The following is a 15,804-nucleotide window of genomic DNA, read 5'->3' as shown; positions in this document are numbered from 1 at the left end:
CAGGACAATCAGTTGCTGTTCTGAGTGCCTACAGGAGCCTCTCTTGCAAGGGGCTTTGTAATGGTGTCTTTGGCTGCTTCAGAAAGATTCTGAACTCCTGTTCTGCTGAATTTTTGTAATCCTGCTGGTCCTACTTGCTCAGTACATACCACGATGCTTTGACAGTGATTACCCGAAACTGCACAAAGATTTTCTTAACTTCTTAATTGGCTTCAAAAGACTCTTCTGTGTTACCATGTCTGCACCTGTGAGAACAGTGTCTTACCTATCTGCAGCTGCATCTGTTTTACAGAGAACTGCCTGGAAGGAGCTCATATGCATGCCCCATTCTCTTCTTGGGAAGATGGATGTTTATTTGCACATTCAAGCATATAAAAAGCACCTATCATAGGTCTATACACAGAAGGAGCTCTTTGGGCTAATTTCCCACACTGTTCAAAATTCCCACATCTATAGTTCCAGTAAAGAATATAGCATTAGTTTTATTGTGGAGGCAATTGGCTGCTCAGCCACTTTCTCTCAAGTCTGTCTATTGCTTCATCTATGGAGCAAAGCCTAGCCTAGCAGGTCCAGGCAATTAATGTCTAAATTGATGGAATACCCTCATAGCCTGATATCCAACTACATCAGTGCTATGACTGCAATTTCCTTCTTATATTGAAATCATATCTGAAATTCCATAGAAATCTTCAAAGTATTTTATTTGAATCAATTATTTTGTGCTTGACATTCCGTAACTCTCCATTTAATCTGGAGAATGGGTGCCTTGTAAGTTTTTCATGATGTTCTCATGCAAAACATCCTCACCAAGATAGCAGGCCTGTTTTCTTGATCTTATCCTTGTTACAGTAGTTCTTGACATAGGCCTCCTCTCTGTGGCTCTTTTCCTTTCATTTTCTGCTTTTCTCTCTCTAGATCTAGACCTAGATATCATATCTGCTATTTCATTATCATCTGATGAGCTCATTCTATCTTCATAACTGTAAAAACTGTTCCACTCCTAAATGTTCTTTAGATTCGGTGCTCTTCCTAGTCCCGAGCTTTGGTGCATCATTCCCCCATTGTAACTCAACCCTTCTGCCCTGTGATTCTGCTTGTTCCTCTGTGGAATGGCTGCTTTCCTCCTTCCTGTAGAGAAGACACTAGGAGCTGTGGAAGATTCCTGACTGCATTGCTGGGCTGGGGCTGCATCTGAATTTCAACACAGCATACTGAAATTGTGGAAGATCTTCCTTTCTCCAAGCTGCTCCCAAATGATCTGAACAGCTTTCGCCTGCATGGAGCTCTGCAGGAGGGCCAAAGCCACCAACAAGTGATGCTACCCTGTCTTTCCTCACTTTCCTTCTAGTTTAGAACAAAGGAAATGTGCAAGCAAAGCTTAACTAAAGCAGCATCTTATAGATTAAAACTATATCCTTGTATCTAATTTTTGTTGAAGGTCTTCTATTATTCACAGTTTTCCTGCTTTGCAGAGAAATATGGAATGGAAAAGTTTTTATGGCAATGTATTCTCATACTGGTGAGCTTACCCTTACACTTCTTCCTGATACTAACAGAAGTCGTATGACCAAATAAATTCCTGTACAATATTTGTAGCTCTTGTTATCTAATCTCCCTATGAACACTAACTTTTGCCAGTGCTTAGCTCCTATACATTAAAACATTTTAGTGCTTCGTGACACTTCAGTACAGCACCTTACATAAATTAAAAATACAAAAAAAAAACAAAACAGAGCAGAGTTGAGTTTGTACATTACTTATTACTTCTTGCTGGGTTATCATGTCAAGGTAAATATAATTATCTGCAGTAATTCTAGGGTAGAACTCAAATTGCAAAAGTTGCGTAGACAGCGTTATAGGACTGAATGTGTAGATTACATTTTGTTTAGATGGCATACTGAATTCATAATACTAATGTCACCAAAGTACTTGCATTTAAATGTCATGTGGCCTTTCAAAATGGAAAAAAACAAAACATTCAAAAAATCAAACCAAACCACCAGACCCACAAAGATTTGTTTTCTGTCCTTCTGCCAGGAATTTCAAGTAATTGAAATTTTCTGACAGGGATTTTTAACATACTGAAAGACAGTATTAATTGAACATTTGTATTCAGATTTAATCAGAAGGAATCAAAATAGTTATGCAAGGGGTAAGCCAGACTGTGCAAAGGTTTCTGTAAAGCTAACAGTGAATCAGATGTTTTGTAAACTGTTTGAATATTGAACCCATAGGTAGTGGAAAGATAGGAATGGAAGAAAGTTGTGAATTATCAGAGAATGGGTGAAAAATGTCCTAACTTGGGAAAAATGTGGGAAAAGTCCTAGAAAACAATAAATTAAGGAACACAAATGCTTTATAAAGGAAACAAGCATGTGGGAAGACCCAGCTCTGGCAGAAGCTTTCTAGGTTGCAGGCTGACTGCCAAGCTGCAAACCTGGCCTAGATGAGACCCATGTGGGAGGTGAGATGTGGTACAAATGGAGGCAGAGAGGAGAGCTTAGGGAAACTGTCTCTAGAGGGCTTAGAGCAGCTGTCTCCGCTCTATAAAAACTTCCAGTGTCCCTTAAGGGCCAAGGATAGCTATGTTTTTGCCTTTGGGCTATTCATTGGGAATGAATAGATAAAAGTCCATCTGTACAAATGAATTAAGATGTTTTCTTCCTTACGTGCATTTCCGTTGTTTGGTTTTGTTTTTTTTTTAATTAGTTCTGTTTGTGGAGTTGGGAATCCCTTTGGTACCATGGATTCACATCTAACTTTAGTAACTATCAAATTGCAAAAATCTTTTCTTGTCTTGCTTGGTTTTTTACCTGTACTTTTGCAAGCATTATTTTGTATTTCAGCACCACCTTAAATAACACAATGGAAATGGCATACTGCATAATGCTCAGAGGAACATAATAGTTAGAGATGAGCAGCAGATTACTTGTTCCCAATGGCTGTACATACAGGGCTTTCCTAAAATAATTCTCTGAAACAGGTATTAAGCTTTAGATTAAACTGTGTTAAAGTAGAGTTTTTCTAAGGGAATATATTTGGTCCTGACTTCATCCAGCCTTGTACAAAGCCAGTAGCACTAGTGTACTTACTCTGATTGTGTTACAATTTTAACTGCTCTTCTTCCATATGTGTGCTCTCATGAGTTTCCTTTCTGAGTGTCTCTTGGTCAAGCAAAGTTTGTATGTTAATTGGAGATACCGAAACATGCCTAGAACATAAACATATGTTCTTTATTTTCTTAGGATTTGAATTTTTTGAAACAAGTGCCAAGGAAAACATTAATGTCAAGCAGACGTTTGAGCGACTTGTGGATATCATCTGTGACAAAATGTCAGAAAGTCTGGAGATGAGTCCCACCATTGCTGCCAGCAACCAGAACACACAGCTAAAGGACACCCCTCCTCCACAGCAGCCCAACTGCAGCTGCTAATGCAGCTATCAGCAAAGGCAGCTCCAGTGTGTTCTATTGCCAACAGAGTATTTATGAATGGTCTATATGCCTTTATTTATACTGTCTTATTAATTTATTTGGAGAACAGTCTTGTTTTACATCAGCTGTTCGAATATGCATATGGGGATGGAGCAGTTTTTAGCCTGAAAGGATGATCCATATTTTAGAACCTGGCTTTTGCATGCAGGGTGTATATTAATTTCTCTTTTCTTTTTACTGTTTTGTGTCACACTTCAGCTGGTGCCATGTCCTCAGACCATGTTTGCCTATAATTGTCTCTCACTTCATTAGTTTCAAATATATAGTTGAATTTTTAGGGTAGTGGTCAGGGAGTTTTGACTTAGCTTCCTGATGCCACTTGTGTATTTTCCTGACTGAAAATGAATTTAGAAGTATTCCTGTAGTGAGCAAATCCCTCATTCTGCCAGATTACTTGTACAAGGGACACTTCCTGAGCGCATTGCCTTGTAAAATCCGCACTCACTGTGTCACACATCCTGGCTGACTGAAAACTGCAGAAATCAGAAGAAAGATAGGTCCTGGGCCTAAAGCCATCAAAATTCCCAACTGTTCATCAACAATTTCCAACTCTATGTGGATATTCAGTCCAGAGTCTCAGAGATATTAGGTACTTCATCCTGTTTGGACAGCTAGTGTATTTGCTTTTACATAGGAGCTGCATGTCTAGCTAATAATTTTCTGAAACTAGAATTAATTTCTCATTCCATCATTATGGAGATCCCAGTCTTACCTACCCCTGTAGTAGAAGGCGATTTAGCTCTTTCCATGTTTGCCTGCATGAGACATTAACCACACAGTCCTATATTATGTCCAACTGAGCCAAATCCATTGTGTTTGGTTGTTCATAGCCAAAAGCTGCCTTGTCACATTTCTGTCAAACCTGCATGCTTCAGTTTTCAGAAATTTCATCTCCCATTCAGTCACTGAGACAGCTACCACCACAGCAGCTATAAATGTCTGTATTTTACTCAGACCTATTGCAGAAATGCTGATGGTGTCAGTGAACTGAAGTTTGACCTGATTTTTTTCTCCATTTATTTTGGCAAGAGAATTAACATTTTTAAAACTTTAGGAGTAATAAAAAATTGTCAACATTTCTAATCTTAGGCTGAATGCATTGAAAAGATCAGCAAAAAACTTTGAAGATAGCAGAATAAAGTACACAAATTCTTTTATGGGAAAGTGTTAAAATAGTTATATTTTACAGTTTTTACTCCTCTAGTAATTGGTGGAAGTTTCTTACATATGTGTCCTGAAGTACTTTGTAAAACTACTTTACTTGCATCATAGTGACCTTTTTTAACTAAGCAGCATAACTGAAGAAGCCCTGATTATTTTATTTTTCCAATTAGACAGAATTTAATATAGGGCTGACATTTTTTAAACTGTCAGCAATGGGAAAAATCTGAAAAATAAAATAAAAGGAAGTAACACATAGTACACTGAATGACTCACAACTCACAACTGCAAAGAAATCCTTCTTTACAGTTTATGTTTTTTAAAGGTAACTTACGTAACTCCTGATACATAACACACTAAGATACACAGACACTAAGAGAAAATGGCCACTTAAAAAAATTATTAAATAATCTAAATACACTTTGACACAATAAAAGTTACTTCCAAACAAGGCATATAGACATAGGTAAAAAGGATATACCAGGAGGGTTCTACCTGGGCTGCCTAACTTAAATTAATCAATGCTGTCTTCAGTCTGGGATTTTGAACCATGTCTGTCCTGTTAGCTAGTTTATTTAAGCAGTTTTCCCCCTAGTAGACATGGAGACTGATTTACCTCCATGAAGAGAAAGCACCCTCCTTTTTAGAGTGGAGGACCAGCCAGGTGGAAGAGGTATGTGCTATCCAAACAATGATCCTTTCTCTCTCTAGGGCGCTTTTTTTTCGCTCCCCCATTTAAGACAGCATGTTGCTAAGTGTGCTGAGAGAGTTTCCACACCCTAGGTGCCAGCTGATTGGAAAAAACAGAAGCAGTACAAAGTTGAGCAAGCTTCATTTGAGATGGCTGCTGGGCAGTTTTCCATGTGTTTCTTGTTATGTCAGTGATTCCTGCCCGAGAAGAAGGGGCAGGAAAGCCTTGAGACAGAATTCAGCTTCAGCTCTCAAGTTCTTTAGGTGAGTCTTGGGTTGTATTATTCGTCTGAACCATCTCAGGCAAGGAAGAGAGAGATATAATCAAGTTACCAAGGATTTTGGGCATATCCTGAATCATGCAGCTTGGCAAGAAGTGCAAGTATTCTTCTAGCTTTGCTCTGAGATGTTTGATGTGAAATTGTCATCTCCTGTGCACAGTGCAATCAGGAAAAAAGACTTCAAGGTGTCCCTTGCTGCAGTCACACTTTGCTTGTATCCATTGCAATGAATTTAGACCCTCCCTGCCTGGCTATGACCGTTTAGACTTGGTAGAAATACATTATTAGCATATATCTTTTCAAAGTAATTGAGTGATAGATTAAAAGTTCTGTACGTAAATGGGATTAATTAATTGCTTTTCATTTTGCATCAGGAGTCTGGGCAGAAGAGGAACAGCAAAATCTAAGGAGAACCCCTGCTTCAAGTTTCTGAGGCAACTAACCTGCTAGGCCTCCACACATATTTGGCCTTCTGCATGAGATGGGGTGGCTGGGGGAAGCAGCTATCAGAGTAGTGTTGTTCCGTAGAGTGCTAAAATATGTTAAAAGGAAAAATCTTATCTGAAATACAGCAGCAGAGAATGAGTCTGTACCTAAAACCTCTTCAAAGCTTTGTTCTAACACTGAGACATTGTCATGGCGTTCAGTCAGATTAATTTTTAAAATGTTCAAATAAAATACTTGGAGTTTTTCAAGATGAGACTAAAACCCTGGGAAAACCACTCAGCCCTCTCAGTTGACACTGTTTGGGTAGAAGTTTGGAAAGGATGACCTGTTGCGGTCCCATCAAACCAAATTTATTCTATCATGGCTTTCTCTGAAATTGAAAATGTGTGGAAGTTCAAGCAGGCTTTTTCTTTCCAAACTGGGCTACCTGCTGTGGGAAAAAGTAGGCTTTGATTTTCCATCACAGGTTGGCTTTTGCAGTCACATGCTTCACAGCAATATTGAGTTTTCTGCTATAAAGTTGGTCACATTTAGATCATGAGCATCATGATCTCAGTACTTCTCTCAACTAGAACTTACCTTTTGTAGAGAAACAGTAAAGACAGAAAAGCTTTTGAGAAGTAACTTACCATGCCTTCCTCAAATATTCCAAGAATTCTGAGGGGACTAGCAGTGTTAGATTTTTCATTCTATGTAAAATTATTCCTTGGCCTCCTATGGGATAGAATATCCAACAGCAGCCTATGTCAATCTGGTTCAGTTCCTCTTGACTTACAGGAGAGAACTGCAATTTTTCTTAAATCCAGGTGGGCTGAATGTTTTTTAAGAACCTGCTGCAACTTGATCAAGGGCCTAATTTTAAACTATCAATGCCTTGTTCTTCACATATATCAAGTACCAGGCTACAAAACACTATATTTTGTGATGGAAAAGGGGAGGGCTCAGATGGAAACTGGGATAGCAGAAACAAAACTACTTTCAGCCTCATCACAAGTGAAAAAGTGAAAAAGTTCTTGCACACCTTGCATTAATTTGTTGTACTTTCAACATAGAAATAAGACTGAATGTCACAGCAAATCATTGGTCCAGCCATAGATACCCCCTTCAGCAGAGATTTATCCACTTGGTGAGATGTAGCAGTTAATACACAGAGTATTTTAAATCTGAGAGATGAGATGACTTTGGGCAGAGAATCCTGAGTTACATAGTGCCAGCTGAAGCTGAACTAATACTACACAATCCTTTTTCTGAGTTATGATCTAGACTAAAGCTTATAGCAGCAGGCTAATCCTGTGCATGGGCCATGCACCAGCCTTATCATGCTCTGACAATGTGCTGCTTTCTGCACCTTCAAGCTACTGGTCAGAAAATCCCTTGGGAGCACCCAGGAACATGGGGATTGTCTGGTTCCTGTGGTGCCTTGGGCAGCAACCTGCCAAACAGCTAGCCAGCCCTGCTGGGTTGAACATTCAGATGCATGTTTTTTGATTCTTTTAGGAGTTCATGTTCACAAGTTACAAGTGCAACTGACTTAATACTGTGTCTGTTATTTTTGGTGGTGGTGGTTAGTTTATTTAGACTTGTTCATTTGGTGTTTTAAATAAATGTGAATTAGCCTAATTTTCTGCCAGAAAATACTCTTTCTCTCTGAACAGCTGTGTAAGTGACTCTAAGATGGAATTGTTTGTTCCTTTGTGCTTATACTTAATGCAACACCTAGAGAAATTACCTGAGCAACTACATCTATGTGGCCTTTTCCAGAGAACCAGTTTGAAAGATTAATTTTTCTCCCCAGTCTGCTCAGATCAGCTGTACCACCTGCATCTTCTTTATTTTAGAAATGAAGTGTTATTTTAGGATACACAAAATTTGCTGGAGTTTGATCCTAACTTTGAGAATGCATTAAATTTGCCATTTTTTTTGGGGGGGGGGAGTAGCAAAAATTCTACATTTGGTGGTTATGCATTTGTTTCTTTGGAGCAGACAAATGATGTTGCAATTGCATTCCAAGAGAAACCCCCTTACAAACTCCACCCCTCCCAAGCTACTGTTTTCTATATTTTTTTAGAGAAGTAAGTTTTATTATTTACATTTTTACAGGCATCAACTAAATTTCAGTTCTGATGACAACCTGATTCCTCCTTGGCCTGTTTCATATAGACTCACAATGTATAACATCCTCAGGGGGTTTAGCAACATATCTTCACTTATACCAACAGGGGAATAAGTTCTGATAATTTGCACCATTTATCCATACATTCTGACTCCAGATTCTCCAAGGCTGATCAGTTTTCCAGTCTCATTTAAAAAGGCAACATGTTTCAATTATTTGAATGAACTCTACCAGTTTTATTTAGAGGTAAATGTAGTTCACCTTTGCAAATTAAAACATTTTGTTTCCTTTTGCTTATCCATGGTTGTTCAGTGAAGCAGAATTTGTGACTACATACATATTATATGCACATATATACAGTAGTACATCTTTGATACTCATTCATTTCCCACTGTTACTTGTTTATATTCAGTGCCACTTTTCCCAAATTTATCCTTAAATTGTCATTACTGCTGAAAATCAAATGTGTTACATTTGAAGACCAGAAGTTCATTAACCATGGTTCCAGCAGAGGTAGATGGCTTGTCATTTGTACACTAAGGTACTTGGTATGTGATCTGGGGGAAAGCAAAAGTCCCTGATTGCCCATAATTTCACATTCACCTATAACACACAAAAGTGAAGGTTAGATAGACATTCTTTACCACTTCTGGTGATAAATCTCCTCAAGTAATTCTGACATGTACCTGCAACTAGTGATATATGAAATGTTTGTGCTGTAAGTCCAGTTTGGTATTTTGTCAGTAATGTCAGGTGTGTTGTGACTCGGTTGGACTGTCACAATGTGTAACTTATATACTAGCATTCGTGTATTTCAAATGTCTTACATGTTGCATGAAAAAATGTTATAAAAATAGATATTTTTTCTATTTTTGAATACCTCAAAACTGAGGAATCATGGGCCAATAAGTGCAATATTTAATTATTTACTCAGTGTATATAAACTTGTGTGAAAGGGCGAAGCTTCATGTATGTGTGATAAGCTGTTGATGATGCCTGTGTGGCTTAAGATTTCTAGTAAATGTACATGTCTTGTAGAAATATTATATAGTAAACACTTTACCAGTGTAGTGTAAGAATATTCTTAAGTAACTTAAGCTATTTTTCATATATGAGACTATGGTTAAAGATATTTGTATGTTTACTGCAAGTGCATGTCAATTTTACTTTTAGAGTTCTGAGTGTCCTTTTTTGAGAAATGTCATGTTACACCAACACTAGTGGGACAGGCCTTCTGTCAGAAAATGCTTTAAACCATTTATAAACTGTCTGCCTATATTTTTTAAAGCATGTTCTCTAGAAGCATTAAAAGAACCTCTTAGAGCTCAGCATTTATGGTGAGCTAATTATTTATTCTTAAAGAGTCAATTACATGCGCTGTCTGCCTGTATTGCATAATATCATGTGGACATGTTTTCTTTAATCTGATACAGTTAACTCATAATACTTACCTGAAACAATAAGTAGGGGTACCCAATATTCTTGCAGATGACTTGTCAGACTTTGGTTGGTGCCCCAGTTTAACATGTTTGCAAACAGCTTCAAGGTCACAGTCAGTAGCACAGCAGAGTGGAAGGTGACCTTAGTTGGTCAGTTTTGATAATTAAGTTTCTTAACTTCTCTAGAAACTAAAGATGGAAGATACCTCCTTAAAGATACTGACCCACATTCTTCACTCCATTTTTACACGGCCTTCAAAGTTCAGCATTTCCAGTATTAGGAATAAAGCCGAGGTACAAATGGAAACAAAATGCAGGTCAGAATCTGACCATGAAATTAAAAGGAGATATCCAATAATTTATTTATTCCTTCTTACTTACATAATTCTAGTGGTTTTCTAAGAACATGAGCAAGGCCATCAGTACTCAGCAGCACCCTTGGGTAGATTTGGGACCTTAAACCCTGAATCACTGATCTGCCATGGGTTCCCAGCTGTGCCTATAGAGCCTGCAGAAAAGCTCGTTCTGTTAATTTTTGCTAAATCTCCAGCTTCAAAGGCATGTGTCATCTGCATTGGGAATTTACTAAACAGAGACAGGCCACTGAGTCTGGGCCATGGAGAAGAATTGGGGAATTGGTTTTGCCAGACAATTTTCCTAAAAAAAACATATATTCATTAGTACCATGCTAAAAGGTACACAAGTAGATTTTTAATTTTATCTAATACATTTTTGTGAGAATATATGAGGTTTAATAAGTTATGGGTTTTTGTTGCTTTGTTTTGTTTTGTTTTTTTAATTTTCATGATCTGGAAAAGAATGAAATTCTAAGGCCTACTGGAAACCGATATCAAGGGTTTCCTTTCTGATGTCATCAAATACATTCTCTGAGAAAGCAAAGTAGCCAAATTGCATTAAGTAGCACATGACAGTACTTGCAATGACCTGAAAAGTCCTTAAAAATGTTTTTTTTACCTAATGCCATTAAAATTTCTGCAAAATTATATACACCAGAGTGAAATGAAAATGTATGTAGATAGAAATTTGGGATTGCTTAGTATAAAAAGGAAATTCTTGGCATCATTGTTGCTGAGCAACAAAGTAAGAGTCAGAATATGAGGTACAACTAAAATGGAAATGTACAGCCTGCTGCAGGACTCCCTAAACCTTTTATTGTTAAGTGACCTGACAGTTCAAGGGCTGGCAGATAATTTCACCTAGCTTTTTTATAATCACTCACAGGCATGTGATTACATGCACGAAAATAAATGCTTTCCTTGATAACATGTAGCTGTTCTGGTTCTCTCAAACCAACTTGTTTGCTGAACTGTTCTTGAAGAAAAATTGATGTTTTTAGGATACCTTTGTGAGAGGGTGAGACTCAATCTGTGCCTTCTCCCCTGACTCTTACTGCAATATAGCTACTGTGGTTTTAAAAATATGTTAGCTAAAATGCTGCTGGGTGATAAATTTTGTGAATCTTCTCCATAAGTCCATGGGAGCTCTTGTCTGAATGTTCAGTACAAGTTTTATCCACATGGAGAGTTTTAATTCTGTGCTGACGTAGCAACCATGTGTATTCCATTGGATATTCTTTTTGTATGTGACTTCTGTATACCAAGTGGATTTTTTTTGTTTAATTTTTTTTGCTGAAAGTTTTTTTTTTTCCTTTTGCAATTACAATAAATATTCAAGAGACTATATTCATTAATATCTCAGTTGTGATGATATGGTCTTACACCCCACCCCTCTCCCTTCATTTATTTCCTTTAACTTACTAAAACTAGAAAAGAATAACTTCATTTTTGACTAAATGATTGACAAAGGTACCACCACATCTGCAATAATTAATTTCACTAATATCCTCTCAGTAGCATTGGTGACTGTAGCTCTTTATGAATTCCACAGAATTCACTGGGGACTTTGCCCTAATAGTCTGAAGGAGAAAGATTTGTTAGGCATTTCCCTAACAAAAGCACCCTGCCTCTAAGCTGACCCTTTAAAATATGGCAAAGTTTTTTCTTTTGATTTTTCACTGTCTAAACTGCTTAACAGTATATGTGCTTTTTGGACACAGTTATTACTTGATCCTGCAATCTTAGTTCAAATGCACCATCTCAGTTGTGGTGGGCAGTTATTTCACACATACCATGATGCATCACTGTCCAGTTTTTGCATTTTCCAACATTTACACACACACTTGTGCTAGCTTGAACTCTGCTGTGACTCCTGAATTTATTTTCCCTCCACATAAATCCTAATCTTCGTTCAATCTGTTGATCAGGTTGCACCATCCCCTGTCCCCCCCAGTTCCTGTGAGCAGGTGTCTACCTACAAACTCCTTTAGCACACATCCCCTCTCACTGTTCCATTGTGTTCCAGCCAAGTCCCCCTATTTTTCCTAGTATATTTACATCTCATCTACAAAGTATCTTATGATAATTGCTTAATTTTCTCACAACACTGAGTGCTTCCTTGCTTCCTGTTTGTGATTCTACATCTCTAGACAGGTTTTTGCTGAAGGGTCTATTTGTGCAGCTCACTTCCCTCACACGTAGAGCAACTCTTTGCAGCATGGACTCTTGTCATCAAATCACATCTGAGAATGAAACTCCATCATTCCTTCCAGATTTTGGCAAATGTAGTGTCTTTTCCATCTGCCTCCCTCACTCCATTGCTCTCTGAGATTGGCCCTAATGTACTTGCTCTGGGTATTAGGGAGAGTGGAAGACCAGAAATGAGGTGTAAGAGGGGAAGGATAGCAGGGAAAAAACAGATGATTTCTCATGGATACCTTGGAATGAGAGAATTTTTGAACTGATTTAATTTTAAACATGTTGAAACTTTTAAAGAACTAGACTAGGGAAAATCACAGATGGGTAGATGAGAACAGGGATCTACCAGGATAAAACCTCTCTCAGCAATAGGTATTTCTTGCTCAAGGAAAACATTTTCTATCCTATTTTCAGTCAGAAGGCTGAAGATAAAATGTTTCTAACCACCAAAAAAAGAAAAAAAAAAAAAAAAAAGGTCAAACAGGCAGAATATCTCAGTATCTCAGTGAAGTAAGAGTGGGTGACTTAGCAATGTGATCTGCCAAAACTCAAAACTGTGAAAAACAAACTCTGGCTTACACCCAAGTGAGGGGACTCACCAAGGTAATGGAAAACTGAGGGTTAGTTGCTTTTTGTATAGACCTGTACAACTCTTGAGCTGCAAAGTGAAAAACAGAAGTGCCTTCAAAAATCTGAAGTGTCTTCCTACACCTGTGTACCTGTTGGCACTAATGCAAGATCCTGAAGAAATTAGCTGTAGGACAGAAGATTTACAGTTTAACTGTCTCATGTAAGAAAGGGATGTGCTTTAGACCATGGTGAGCACAGGTCATCAGCAGCAGGCACACTCGTGTGAGATCCTGTTCTCTATGATATCCCAGCCAGAGGGTCTTCCATTGGGCCTGGTCCTAATGCTCCACTGGGGTTGAAGAAGCTAGAGGTGCTGAAGGAGTGGCAGGATGAAAAGACACTCCAGCCCTGGCTAAGCCTAAGAGTGAACCCAGGCAGCTCTGCAACCCACTGCAGTGTAATGAAAAATGAGACCAGAGACCATTCCACCTGTGGAAAAATTGTGTGAAAGGTCCAAAGCCCACCCAAACTCCAGGTTGTTAGGAAGATAAAAAACATTGTCTTTGAGAGTTAGAAACTCAGTATTACACTCTTCACTTTCCAGCAGCTGCCCCAAGGAGCCTATCTGGGGCCACCATAAGCAGCATCATGATTTCCTGAGGAGATACAGCTTTTTCCCATGTTCAAGCCCATGTGAAGAGTGACCTTGGACTGCCAAATTATCACTCCTATTGAAGCAGTGTAGCTAACCCAAAACAACTGTGCCAGGTGCAGACAATCAGCACACTCACAGCAGAGCAGCCTCACTCTGGGGCCCCTACAGGGTGTTGTGAGGCCCCAGGAAGTGCATACTCTCTTGTTTCAAATCAATGCCTGTGGTTAGAAAATGAGCCTGTGAATAGCTGTAGAACATCTGGGGATGTCACACAGAATAACTGCGTCAAACCAGACTAGAGATTTTAAAGTTTAGATAAGGCTCTAGGAATAAAAAAGTCTGCCCTGCTTTTCTTTCAAGAAGATTTGCCCTAAGAGATATATCTTCATTTTAACTGTTTTCTTTAATACTTATCCAAGCAGGAGAAGGCTTAGCCCCTGGGCCCAGCCCCTGTGCAGGCCAGCAGCACAGTGCACACCGCCCAGCCAGCCCTGCCCTGCAGCCATCAGCTCAGGCAGCATCTGCTCAGTGTCCCAGAGGGAACCTGCCTTTGGGCCATCTCTTTTATTTCTGTTGGGGAACAACACCATAAATTGTGTGGAAAATAAAGCCCACTTCAAACTGAAGTTTCTCTCTTCAGTAATTAACAATAGGGAGATGAGTTTTCTGGCACCTTGGCTGCATGACGACACATAGCCATCCACATGCCACCTGGCATAGCAGAAAAACACCAAGGTTTTACTCTGTAGCTGTCAACATGGAGCAAATCTTGCTTTGAGTCTATGCAGGATAAAAATATCTTCACTAACATTGCAGACAAGCTGGTTAAATAGCTTCTTTTCATCTTGCAGGGAGTGGGGACCATCCACCAGGTTGGAGGAACTTGGTGTTCATATCAAGTCTACAGGAGGTTGTTCAACCCTGAGCACACACAGGATTTCAGATAAGGCCATTCATTCATTTCAAGAGTCACATGCCTTTGGTCAATAGTCTGCCTGCTCTCTGCCTCTATTGTATGAGTGCTTTCTGTACCATGGTGTTAGGGGACGTCAGTATCTGGTCCTGGGATGAACATTTCTATCTGGAAATAGTCTAATTCCTCTTCTGCATGTGACTTCCAGTTTTCTTCTACTAATTATTTTCCTGACATGTAATAATAGGGATTCAAAAATCATTAGAGGAGAGATTTCTTCCTATTTCTTTAGCAGATAATATTTTCATTATTACATTTCAGAGAAAGCCAGAAAGACAATTTATTAGTCTGCTAAGCCTTCTCTCTTGCCTCACCATCTTGTCTAAAGATAATCCATGTCTGCACAGTCGCATAATGCACAAGTCACTAACTCAGAGTGGCAGGTACCTGGCAACTGCTAACCAAGAAAAAGGGAGAAATCACAGAACTACATTTTGGAGATGTGCTGGCAACAGGCATCCCTCCTGCACTGGGCTCATTGGTGGGTTGGGTAAGAAGACTTAGTGTCTCAGTGCTAAGAAAACAGACTCCCTGTCCTCCATTCACCACTTATATTCCAAAGAGAAACTGACCTTTTTGTGCTGGGATTCTGGAATGTGAGTCTTTTCTTTTTTTTTTTCTTTTTTTTTTTTTTAATGAACAAAAGAACAATTCATTGTACCAGGAGAGCTGTGGATAAATGCTGCACTCAAACAATGTGCACACGTGAATGATGACCATGACAGACAAACCACAGAGAAAAGGAGCTGGGCCTGGATTGTTTTGGTAACCACAGATACCATGCAAAGCTACTTCCAAATATGAGCAATGGAAACTATGATTTTGTGGACAGACACATTTCTGGCTGTCTATTTGCCTTCAGCCACCCTTCATGATCAAGACATTAGGATTCTGAGTACTGCATTTTCTCAAAGGTGCTGCTTCAATGCAGCAGTGGGGAATCACACAGCTAATGGTCATATAGCACTAAAAGCAGGAATGGGAATAAAGTTACTAAATCCACAATGACCTAATCCTTTTGTCCATTTTAGTGGTCCAAGGATTTTTGGTTCCTCAGAGCCCTGACACAGCACTTCATAAATCTTGCTGTGGGTCCTACACCCTTCGTTATGCATAGCTAGGCATCAGAGATCCCAGGGGGTGGTCAATAGAACTTGCTGCTGGAGCCTCACTCTGCTGTGATCCAGTCCAGTAGTCCACTGCTGTGATCCCTGGCCAGTTTTCAACTTAGCTGTGTTATTTCAGCATAACTTTGAACTGCCTGGTAATGACACGCTCATAAAAAAAAAAATCTTGCTTTCCTTCCCTCTTTTTCCTTTTCTTTGCATTGAAATGAAAATCAGATGCCAGAAATATCTTTTAACTCACCATCTTTTCTGGTCTCACAGCAAGAACCTTCCTTTTTGTTATTCCAACACCCTGTATAG

The 15,804-nt window shown here is 39.0% G+C and overlaps 1 protein-coding gene across 1 annotated transcript in view; it reads left to right on the top strand.

Annotated features, from left to right (window-relative positions):
- RAB3C (RAB3C, member RAS oncogene family) overlaps positions 1-11,331 on the top strand; it is a 129,165-nt gene extending 117,834 nt beyond the window's left edge. Inside the window, exon 5 of the mRNA XM_054652344.2 lies at positions 3,246-11,331. Within this exon, the coding sequence (XP_054508319.2) occupies positions 3,246-3,433 (188 nt within the window). The 3' untranslated portion in view covers positions 3,434-11,331. The remainder of the gene's footprint in view (positions 1-3,245) is intronic.
- Positions 11,332-15,804: the final 4,473 nt, after the last annotated feature.

Source organism: Agelaius phoeniceus, chromosome Z (genome assembly GCF_051311805.1).
Source record: "Agelaius phoeniceus isolate bAgePho1 chromosome Z, bAgePho1.hap1, whole genome shotgun sequence".
Taxonomy (NCBI): Eukaryota; Metazoa; Chordata; class Aves; order Passeriformes; family Icteridae; genus Agelaius; species Agelaius phoeniceus.
The sequence above is the reverse complement of the archived record's forward strand: the minus strand, read 5'-3'. Positions and strand labels throughout refer to the sequence as shown.